The sequence below is a fragment of the Corvus cornix genome, chromosome 2 (genome assembly GCF_000738735.6).
Source record: "Corvus cornix cornix isolate S_Up_H32 chromosome 2, ASM73873v5, whole genome shotgun sequence".
Lineage (NCBI taxonomy): Eukaryota > Metazoa > Chordata > Aves > Passeriformes > Corvidae > Corvus > Corvus cornix.
Window position 1 is genome coordinate 149,269,409 of NC_046333.1, and position 12,316 is coordinate 149,281,724.

The window sequence follows — 12,316 nt, forward strand, 5'->3', positions numbered from 1 at the left end:
TGTCATCGTGGCAAGAAAAAAGTCAGTTCTGTCAAAGCATCTGTTCCAAGGGACAGCACTTATTATTCCAAAAAGGCATCACTTCTATCACTTCACTATGCTTATAAGCCCTCTTCCTTTTATTTCCCCCCCTTTTTTTTTTTCTTCATTTTTATTAAAGAGAATTCATGCATCATAAATGAACTAGGTAAGTATTTTCAAAATGACATAGATTTACAGTCCAAAAGTGAGATGTATTTCATTACATGTGAGAAATCTGAAGAAATGCATATTTTTATGAACAAAATAACAAGACTTACTTCTGTTCTACACTTTCAAATTATATTTTATATATATATAAATATATTCTGACACTGTACCTCAAAGACTCTGGGAAATAAGGGAAATAAGGGCTGAACCTCTGAATACAATGTGTATTTCTCAGGTACCCATCTGACAAAAAAGGCACTGATGGACTGCTGAACCCCAGTTTGCTGGGAAAAGGAGCTGCTGCATTTTGTCTCTAAAGGAGTGACTTCGTGGCTAAGTACACTGAAGCCCTGTTGTCCATCTAGTAGTTAACAGGGATGTTTTGCCACATAAAAGCTTAGTCTCTTAAGTCAGAAGATCTTGTTTCCAGCAGCTCTGAATGCTAATGATCCTTGGTCTGATCCTTGTAGGGTTTTGTAAGCTCTGAGACCACTAATCCTTTCTTCAGGGCAATGGAGCATTACTTTTAGAAGAAACTGGACTTCATTTTTCCACTCATTTTTAATCACCACCACCCCTCATGCACACAAACCACCAGTGTAAGTGTTACACGCTTACAAATTGCAGCCTGGAATTTGAGGATTGAGAAGACTGATAAGCAGTTGATTCAGCACTGTGATCGGTAACCAGTGACTTACATTGGTCCTAGTTTCATAATGCATCATTGCCAGAATCCTACCACTAGTCAGTTACTATTTCACCTTCTTTTTCCTCTATTTCCTCACAAACTCCAAATATTACTCAGCCTCTGAATGCAGTAGTTGTGGGGTTCATTTTTTTTCCTCAGTCAAATAGATTTTGAAAAGCTTTAAGAAAAAAAGGTGCAGAAGGATTGCTTCTGACAGAACCAGACAAATCAATTAATTGATCTCTGGCAGTCAAGGATAATTTTATTTCCTACTCTATTAGGGAAAATCAGAATCAGTTAGCTAATTTCACTAGAGAAAATGTCACCAGTTATTAAGCAGCACATGATGGAAAGAATTAAAGACAGAAAACTCAAAAATGTTTTTCCTTCCAGAAATTGCATTACTTATTACTCAACCTTTAGAACTCTGGCATCAAGCAGCATTGCAAATCCTTTGGTTTGACCAAAGAAAAGGTTTTCTTCCCCTATAGCAGCACCCACAGCATTTAACCTTTGATATCTATAAATACTGACACGGTTATATTTGTGCTCCAGAAGATAAATTTACCAGTAACTGACTGTTACAAACTACCTGCACATAATTTACTGACTGTTCCTGATATATATTTGCCAAAATCATATAACCATGATGAATATTCACAAAAAAAAAAAAAAAAATCCTGATTTTTGTATCAGTCTCTTTTCAGTACTAACTATTCATACAGGCAAAAAACCATGATTAAAATATCACAGGTTGTTGTTAAAAAAGTTAAAGGAGCTACTGTTTCTCATGGGGGGGTAGAGGTGGCAACTGGCTGTGCATGCATACAGATTTCAAAATAGCATCCAGTAAAATCAAAAATAGAACAGGGCCATTACCAGCAGCCTAACATTTTAAAGCACTTTGACTTTGTGACTTATGGACAGCAGATCATGTCCTTAATCAAGCTTGATTATTACTTATCACCTAATGGTTCCAGAAGGGCTGATTTACCCAGGATTTTCTTCCTAAATCACATTGAGTTATTAACTCCTTTATTTGAACGGAGTGCTCTTCTTGAAAAGACTCACAGTTGGCACAGCCACACTGTCCCAAAGGGTAATGCCCTCAGAAGGACAGTTAGCCAAGACTAAGCATTTTGGGAAATACTGCCCTTATTTCTGCAATTACCTAGTTCCAAACCAGAAATTTCAACCTTGTCAGTTAGGCATACAGGAGCAGGACTATTCTGTATTTCTGGAGATACATATTCAGGATTTTTATTATTATTTTTTATTTTGTTTTTGTACCAAAATATTAAGAGGAAAAGTAGATTATATAAATTATTATTAATACTCTTCATTTTTGTTCCTGCTTTTGAGGTTAAAAAAACACAGAATGTTGGGTTCCCACAGAAATTAAGATGAATTTCAATTTCTCTGCTTTTCTGATAGACAACCCTTCATAAATCACCTTTCTGACCTTCAGCAGCACAGAATGGTATTGACCCAATTTACAAGTCACTCAGAGAAGAAAAATTTTAGTTAAGTAGAAAATACACATCATTCTTAATTCTACCACACTCTCCCCTGTAGAGACCATGTAAATCCAAGATATCCCAGATGCCTATAGTCAATATCAACAACGGCAATATAAAAATGGCAAAATAAAAAGAGTGCCCAAGTTAAAATGAAATTTGGCAAGCTCTCCTACTCTTTCTCTTCACATATTCATGCTATAGTGAAAGGGCCTGCTGAGCAGATGAAGTCAGCTGGAGGATAGTGACCAGAAATATGAGACACACAGATTTTGCTGGAAATGTAAAGGTTAAAATGATGGAAGGAAAGCAAACGTAATATTGTGCAGGATACATAGAAAGAAAAACGACTGCAAACAAATTAATGCAGTATAACCTATAGCATCATGTGTTTAGAATATTAATCAGTAAAGCAAGGTAAGTACCAGTGGGGAAAAAAGCAAAGATAATTAGGAACTCATTAATGTGACAGCTGAATATATTATCTGTGTTAGTGCTAGGCTTACCCCCCCACACCAGAGATTTGATCTGACTGTCAAAGCCAAGGAAAGCATTTTACAGAAATGATTGAATGCAAAATCAGACCAATACAAGAAAAAACAGACAGGTCATCACACTGGAACATGGAAAGATTCCTGGCTAACCTCCGAATATCCTCTTGTCTAAGTCTAAAAGAACAGCCCACAGATGGGTGTGGATTTCAGTTGTGAGGAAGGTCAAAGACATTACAATTATCACCACAAGTCAAGGAAAAAAAAAATCTATAGCTAGGGCTGTCTTCTGTTATCATAAGGACCACAATGGTCATGAGACTTTTTTTTTTTATAGCTTGGTTAAACCCAACAGGTCAAGCATAGAGAATTTTTTTCAGTTTGACATCAGTATTTGACAGAGTTAGAATACTTTCTAACATAAAGTTGGTGGCTATTCTCTTGGAGAGAGCAACAGAATGACAGATGCCAGCTGTTAAAACCAAATAGACCTGTGTTTCCTTCATTCAAGTTCCCAGCATTTTTCCCACACAGTTCATCAAAGTAAATCAAATGACAAAATTCCTCTGTACTGACAGAAACAGCTCTACCTAATCCATCCCAACATCTGAAACAATTCCCTGTTTTTCGTGAAGCAAATGGTGCTTGAGATAGACAAATCAGCTGTGAACCATCCCTGTGCCAAGCTAAGGCTTGAAAGAGAATATGTAGTGTTCTGTAAACATCAGTTGTGATAGGTGAAAGAAAATAATATTCCTCTAGACCCACTATTTTCCATTAGGTATATTCTTTTGACCTATTTGAGTGTCCTGGTCTCCCCCAAAAGTGCTTCTTTATCTGATTTTTCTTCACTGAAGAACATCTGTGGGGTGCAATATGCAAGAAGAGCAACAACTCACATCTGGTCAGGCTTCTTCACAGCCAACAGGTTGTCATAAAAACTACTAGGAAGAGTGGTGCAAAAAGAATAGAGGCAAAAGTTTGATGGGCTCTTCTAATTTATGGGGATGTGAAAACTCAGTGTGGCCACCAGAGGCAGAGCTTTAGACAAACATAAGTATTCATTTTCCCTTCTGAAATGGTGGGATTCAGCTAAATTTCATTAAAAGAATATAGTCATTAGATTTATGGCCCTAAAATGAAAATGTTTGCATTATAATTCAATGCAGTGATCATTTACCACAGAGACTGAAAACCACTCCAGAAGCATTTAAAGCAGCCATTGTACTTATATCTGAACAGGAGCTTAAAATAATTTGGAGCATTACAACATTGTACTGCAAAAATAAGTCAGTCAGTCTGAGTTTATAGCGAAAGTAATGTATATTGATCTTCCTTGACAGCAATGAAAGCCCAATGACATCCTTCTCTGCCCTGGGAATTGCATGAAATATAACTGCATTTGGCAGAAAAGAACCTGTTTTGCAATTTAACTCTTCTCTGTAAGCTTCTCCTCTGTTGTCAGCTGCAGATTAATGGAAACATCAACTCACCCCCTCTGGAAGAGGTCCACATTATGGAATTTGTGAAGCTCCACAGAAAACTCGACCGTTCCCTGAACCTCAGACATGGTTTTTTCAGGTCATCACCTAAATAACACATATATAAAGACATTATAAGCTTTCGAAGTGTTTTGCTTAACAAATCCATGAACGGATTATTTCATTTTAGTCATCATCTTGGGGTTCATGCAAAGCTTGAAATCAACTGATATCAATTGGAATCTTTCCAATGACATCATTTGGCTCCATCTTCAGGAAAACTCGCTAAAAGCCAGATCAAAGCAGTAATTAAGAGAGGTAAAAAGTCTAATTAAGCCTGAGGACAGAATGATAATATTATGAAAAGTATAAGAAGCAAAAAGTAAATAACATATTATGTGCAAGAATCTCAAAGCAAATTTTAATTAACTCGCTGCTCTTATATGGGAAATTGATTTTTTTTTTTAATCTCATTTTATGAAATGGCAGATTTCCAGGGTCAGCACAGCTCATTTCTCTAAAAGCATAGGCCAAAAAGACAAGAACCACAGATAGATGAGAGCAGAATTCAGATTTCTCTTGCTTTTGACCCCTTCTATGACTTAAATGAAGTCCCAGAAGGGAAGCTTCTGAGGGAATATGAATAATTTTAAAATTAATGAATGAAAGATACTCTTTTAAAGAAAATGCTGACAGTCATGGCACCTAATAGACCACAACAGTCAGATCAAGATTTTGAAGCATTACAGCCATTTACATCTAACATCTCATGTGCTTATTGAATCACAGAAATTCAGGTTGGGAGGGACCTCAGGAGGTCATGCCTCACTCGAGGAAGTAAGTTTCCAAACCAGCCCTATTTAATACAAAAGTGTAGAGCCTTAACATTTCCCTAATTATAGCAGAGGCAAGCCAAGGACTTTTACAGCTTTTGGACAGATTTTCAATTATTTTTTGCCCTTCTTCTCCTGTTTTCCCCCCTGCAAGTGTACTTCTGGCAATCTGCCAAGCTGCTTGGAAATTTTCTGTAGGATCAATGAGAGGATAAAGATTAAATTTTTTCCATTAATGTATTCATAAGCAACATTTTAGTTGTTGTTTGACAGCAGCCAAGTGCAGTCTCTGAGGAAGACCCATGTCAGGGCTCTTAACAATTCCCCCTCCTGAGACATACAGGGCTTTAAGGGGACATGTAGCTCGGATGCAAAGTGAAAAATTTCTATAGAGGTGCTAATCAATAATTTTCATGGCACTCATAGATTCGACCACGTCCTTTAATGAAGCAGGAGTGAAGAGGATTTTGATACATGAAGTCCTCAGATAAGCATTAGGCTTTAGCTTTCTCAAGGCTTGCTTCTGATTAGTAATTTTCCAACTGACTGGTTTATTACACTGATTATTTTAAACTAAGTTTTTTTCTGGCTATCCTCTCAAGCGCTACAGTTTTTCAAAAAGACCCCATTCCAATCCCATTAAAAGGTTATTAATTTTTCATTCACCATCCTCAAACTTTGGAATGACAAGAATGTGATGTAAAGTATATGTAATGTATTTCTGTAACTGTGAGAAACAAAAAGAGAATTGCTAAGTGACGCATCTGATACACCTCCAAGGTAAGGAATTCTACATTAGCTTGTGTCAGTCCATGATTTGGGTGTGCTGAAGGTATATTCAAACTCTATTACTTGTCACAGAAACACTGAATCAACTAGTCTGGAAAAGACCCTTGAGATCATCAAGTCCAACCTATGACCAAACATCCCCTTGTAAACCAGATCGTGGCACTGAGTGCTGCATCCAGTCTTTGCCTAAACACCTCCAGGGACAGTGACTCCACCACTTCTCTGGGCAGCCCATTCCAATGCCCCATCACTCTTTCTGTGAAGAACTTCTTCCTAATATCCAGCCTAAACCTCCCCTGGTGCAGCTTAAGGCTGTGTCCGCTTGTCCTGCTGCTGCTGCCTGGAGAAGAGGCCGACCCCCATCTGCTACACCCTCCTTTCAGGGAGTCGTAGAGCGATAAAGTCTCACCTGAGCCTCCTCTTCTCCAGGATAAACATCTCCAGCTCCCTCAGCTACTCCTCATCAGGCTTGTGTTCCAGGCACTTCACCAGCTCTGTTGCCCTTCTCTGGACCTACTCCAGCATCTCAACATCCTTCCTAAATTGAGGAGCCCAGAACAGGACACAGGACTCAAAGTACGGCCTAAGCAGTGCTGAGTCCAGGGGAAGAAAAGTAATACTTTTTGTTTTCTTTGTCCCCCATTTCAACAGGAATGAAACTATTACTTTGTCCTTTTGCTTTTCTGCACAGATTAGGAAGTTGTATGTAGTTTATAAGTCATGAATATCACATATCCACCAGGTTACGTGTGAGTCTGTGTGTGCGTGTGATAGTCTTGCCTGAGTCAAAAAGCAGACTGTGTGGGAAGCTAGCAGGAAACCATGCAAACCACAAAGCAATACTCTGACAAGGTATTTAGTCTTGAGGAGAGTGCTAATTAAAATAATTGCCTTTGGCAATATATTTGCATGTTGGGCTGAGGCATATTTCCCTAAACCAAAAGCTCGGGATCAAAGGAAACTCCATGCTTTTGAAGACACCAGCTTAAAAAGGAGAGGTGTGAATGGATGGCCAGATAGTTCAGACCAGTACCAGTATTGCCAAAGATAGAAACAATGACATGAAGTTACGATTAACTAAGGTATAAGAAAAATTAAATACATGGAAATACACACATAGGTCTTCACTGTATTTGCACTATATTTTTCAAGCTTTACACCTCTTCAAAACAAATCTAGAAGAGTTATCCTGGAAACAAAAGACAACAAGCAAACAAAAAATCTGGTTCTGTAATTTTATTTCCCTCACTGATCACCAGAATTAAAGTGTAAGCACCTGCTGCACCAGTTTGAACTTCCATCCACCCCACCCACAGATCAGATCACACAGATCTACACCCCCAGCACTAGAGCTGGGTACTTCAGGGAACACCTCACAAGTACTCAAAGGGGCCTCTAGTGCACCTTATTTTCATGGCACTTAGCAAAGTTCAAAGAATCCTGCTTAGACACATGCTACCACTCTTCAATGCAAGAAACTATGAAATTTGACAAAACAGCTGCAGGCAACACTGGATCAGGAAAATATTAAGCCATTAAAATGATGCACTAATTTTTAACTTCTGTACCAGGTCCCTGCTTAAAGGAACCTTATCATAACCCTCCAAAATCCAGGGCTCATGAAGGACCTCTGATCAACCCTTGTGTGGGACAACCTTGGGTTATAAATAGAGGAATAGTTGGTAAAAATAATATTGAAGGTTGCCGTGACATCAGCATTGTAAACACAATAGGGAATGCTGCCAGTATTGAAGTATCATCAGTTATCTAATAAGCAGTTTAAAGAAAAATACAGAGGTCATTCTTGGGAAGGCTTTAGTACATTTGTATTTCCAAAATATCTGTTTTTATATCAAACTCCTTGCATTTTTCAGAAGAGACCTTAAGACAACACTAATAAATATGAATGCAAAGCTAATAAAGCAACATGGGAAGTGTTTTGGCCATATGCTCCTGCAAAAGCAGTGCCCATGGTCACACTCGTCACTCCGAATCACTGGATTGCTTCAGATGGTGCTGCTGTTGACACTGGCTGTGCTGTCCTACACGCACCAGTGGCACGAGTCAGGTCACCAGTTTGACAGTTTGTCCTTCCAGCTAGAGTCGGTGTCCTAGCAAGAGACAGTCAATTTCAGTTGTCACTTGACTTAGAGCAAGGACACACTAACTGAAAATCACAATCCTTTATACAAATAAAGCCTATGAAAATCTATATGTTTAAAGACGGGAGACTCTCTCACTTGCATTTTTAAAGAAAGGCTGGATTTTACTCCCCACATCTCCGTTGCTGTCAGTGGAGATACCTTCTGCACTGGAGACTGTTCAAGAAATTATACTGGCTAAATGCAACCTTTTTGACTTACAATATTTTTACTTAATGACATTTTAAGGATCCAGTCAACTGATCAAGCCCTCTGCCAGGAATTGATTAGTTGATTATGTACCACACACACCACTGTTAAACACCTGGAAGATAAAAATTAATCTGACAATTCCCCACTGAAATAGAAATCACTGCCACCCCAAAAGAAGAGAGATAAGGAAGGTGAGATGGGAAGAGAGCACATTGGATAGAAGGACAGGACACTACATAATCTAAAAGTCCAAGAACCTTCTAGCATTTGCACAATTACATCCAAGCAAAAAATAAACCGTGTTTTTAAACATAAACCACTTTTTTTTTTAATGTTTCCACCATCCTTAACCATCCCCATTTCAGAAACTAGGCTTAAAAAACACCAAAAAAAAAAAAATTAAGAAACACCAAGGACAAAAGAATGAAATGCCATGTGACCAAGGGCAATGACTCATGAACCTAGAAGCATTCATTTAGGAGAATACAGCTACCTCTTGAGAAACACAGCACATACTATCTGCAGGATACCACCACTGTCCTTACTGGTTTTAAAGCATCTTTTATTTTATTGCAATTTTTTTCAGAAGCTGGCATTTGTTTCAAGCTAGGCCCTTATATCCATTTATTTATTTCTTTATTAAGAATTCCTTGATTAGGTGCATAAAATCAAAGTGAGATAACTCCTCTCCACTAATGCCTTAACCCACTGTATTTCTAAGTAAGAAAAGTAAGAGGAACAAAATACAAGGAGGACAGTAAACAGACACAAATATGTTCTGAGATGAAAGGATTAGAAGAAGAAAGCTCATTAGACCAAATTTCTTTTTCATTGTTGTTTTCTTTTTTAATTGCTCACCTCATGCAGCTGAACTGGATCCCCGTTCTTACGACAGTGACTGCATCTCAGTAGCCTTGTCTGAGCATACGTTAATTTCCTGAGACAAAGCAGTCACAAATGTCAGTAAGTCCTTTCACTACAACACTGTCATTAGCTGTTCTCCACTTTACAGAACCTGTCAGTTTTTCCTGCCAGCACATCAGCAAAATGAGAGAGGTGAGGTCTTCACCTTCAAGGTGATTTCAAAAGTTAGCACCTCATTTTGTTAAAATATATCAAGCCAGTATTTATCTTCTAAGATTTTGGGTGGCAGTAAGATATTTCCTTTACACCTTAAAAGGAGCCAATCTAAGTACAACACTAAAGATACAAAAAGTGACAAGGCTTGTCAATGGCATCAATAGTCAAGTCCACCACTTGATCACAAGTCCATTTGTATTTTACCTCTCTTCCTAAATGTCCTGATGTGTCATAGACTCACTGAGCTATAAATAGCTCACCCATATGTTCCAAATCCAGATCCACCTGAGCCACTTCAATTCTAGCAGCCTGGTCCACCCACCCATTGTTTTCAAGTTCTTTAGTGTAACAAGTCTTGGGTACGTGAGCATGTACCCTCTGGTCAGTCCATGATCACATCCACATTTCCATTGCTCAGGATTTCCAATCTGAGCCTGTTGCATCATCAGTGCAACCCACTTTCTCCATGTAGCATCAGCTGCATGATGCCTGGAGGGCACCCTCTCTGTGAACATCCAGCTGACCCCAGATAACAGATACCAAAAGAAGCTGTGCTTTAGTACCAACTGCCTCTGAAGAGGCTCAAATTCCTTCATATGTTGCTAATATTTCTTTCTCAGTTGGAGTGTAATAGGCTTCAGATCCCCCATATCCCCCATTTCTAAACCCTAGAGGCCAGCCTAGAGTCTCTCCAGGCTCTTTTGGCCAGATGTTCCAGATTGAGCCATTATCCCTGTCTGGGGCATAAAGCACATTTTTTACAACTTGCCATGTCTGGACTGGTCTACAATATCACCCATTTAGTTTGTTCAAATATTTGCTGCTGCTCAGCACCACTTTTAAAGTCTTTATTCTTCCAGGTCACTCAATAGAGAGGGAGACTATAACCGGTAGAGGTCAGATTATAACCTGGAACACACATTCTCCAAAAAACCATGACACCTAAGAAATCTTGTGTTTCTGTTTTCTTAGTTGTTATTTTGTTGATCACACCCCTTGAGATATGATCACATCTACCTTGCCATTTTAGTCCTAAAAATTGAATTTCCTGTGCAGGTCCATTTACTGTACTTTGTTTTGTAGCAGAAACAGCTTTCAAAATAATTTGGATTATTCTTTTCTTCTTAAACCCTTTCTTCTGTTGTGTTGCCTCACAAAATGATGTCACCAATGTACTGCAGGTGTCGGGAACATACACCTTGTTCCAGTGCAGTCTGTATCAATCCACAACAAATGGTAGGAGTATGTTTCCATCCTTGGGGCAGTCAAGTCCAGGTGTACTGGATATGCCTCCATGTGAAACAAACTGTGTCCTCCACCAAGGAGTCTCAGTTGTCATATTCTCTGAGTTTTCTGACCTGTTCATCAATAGTTGGTGCCTTTCCAGCTCATTGTCATCTGGCTGTGGGTGTATGATGTCAGTACATCTCATGAAAATTTCACACATGGACTGTGTGCACCAGATTTCACCCTGGTCTCTGGATGTCAGATCATTATAGATCACCAATGAGCACAGCTGATTTCCTCAGATCCTGGATGTCTCCCTCCATGTGTGTCCATTTCCTTTGAGACTTTGCAAGGCTTTCCTTGAGGAAAACTGTTCCTGCCAAAGTCTGAGACTCCTTATTGTAAAAGAGCTTAGGTGGATCGATGCCGTGTTTGTTCCTACTGGGTTCCTTGTGGACCGCTGAGGCGGCGCTCTGCCAGCACCCACGCGTGCACACAACCTCACCTTTGCAGGTGGTCGCGAACAGCCGCTCACACACACAGTCTGTGCACGAACGTTCTCTGTGTGCAATTCCGAGGTGTTTAATGGCAACACACCCGAAGGGAACAGAGGCAAGAAGAACCGCCAAACTGAAAGCCTGTGCCAGTTTTATCCCGAAAACTCCCAAAGGGAGGCAGAGCATCCAAAACCTATAGTCTGAGGGCTAGGGGGCAGAGGCAAGGTTGAATGACATAACAGGGCCCAATGGGAAAAGGGATGGGAGGGGGAAAGGGCTAGTGACCAGCAGAATCCAGACAAAGGGTGAACACAGTGTTATAAGGAGAGACCACTTTTAGGGCAACTTGAGGGGTGTAAAGTGGACTTAGCCACCACAACAACTCCTGCCTTTTTTCCAGTTCATACATCAATGGCTTTATCCTTAGAAAGAGATCCTAGCTGTCAGGCTTCCTTACCTGGTAACTTCTGACCACTGCCCCAATATCTCAGCACTGGAGCAAGCAGCTGAGAATTAGCTCACCTGGTTCACAGCAAAAATCTTTTTTTGCATTTCTTGCAGCTCACTTAGGCATAGGGATCTGGTGATTTCTGTCTCATTTATGATTTCAGTGTCTTCCTCCTCTGGTTCTTGTGATTGCTCTGCTGCAGAACAGGCTGCCTCTTCTGATTGGTTTTCTACTTCTCTTAGGAGAAGCTTCTTCACCACTTGCTAATGTGCTTAGTGACTTCTGCTTCAATGTTTCTTTTTGTTATGGAAGCAACTGATGTAGTGTCTTGTTTAGCTATGGTGCCATTCGGTTTTCTTTCCCTCTCTGCTCCCTGAGGCTGCTCCATAATACCAACCAGTGTTTGGCAGATAGCGGCCAGGGCCCAGTACAGAGCAGCAAATTGTGTCTCTTTGGAAGAGGCACAGGAGTGTTTTCAAGCATTCCACCACTTTCAGTGTCCTGAGTTTTTCAGGGGTGAAGCTCCAGATCACTGGAGGTGAGAAGTTCTCTAATGACCCACTTATATTCTTCCACATGCTGTACCATCCATGTCCTTGTGGAGCCTGGGTCACATTCCTAAATTGCATGTTTACCTTAGACAAAACTGAAGCAATTTCTAAGAAATAGCAGTATTGTAACCACCCAGGGATGGACAAGGTACTGAGAAGTTATTGTAAGGA

At 39.7% G+C, this 12,316-nt stretch overlaps 1 protein-coding gene across 6 annotated transcripts in view; it reads right to left on the reverse strand.

Moving 5' to 3' along the window:
• Window positions 1-12,316, reverse strand: part of FAM135B (family with sequence similarity 135 member B) — a 271,095-nt gene that overhangs the window by 135,555 nt on the left and 123,224 nt on the right. For all 6 annotated transcript variants that reach the window (XM_019289330.1, XM_019289329.1, XM_010404724.4 and 3 more), the window contains one exon: window positions 4,379-4,474. In XM_019289330.1, coding sequence (XP_019144875.1) covers window positions 4,379-4,455 — 77 coding nt within the window. In that variant the 5' untranslated portion in view covers window positions 4,456-4,474. The remainder of the gene's footprint in view (window positions 1-4,378; window positions 4,475-12,316) is intronic.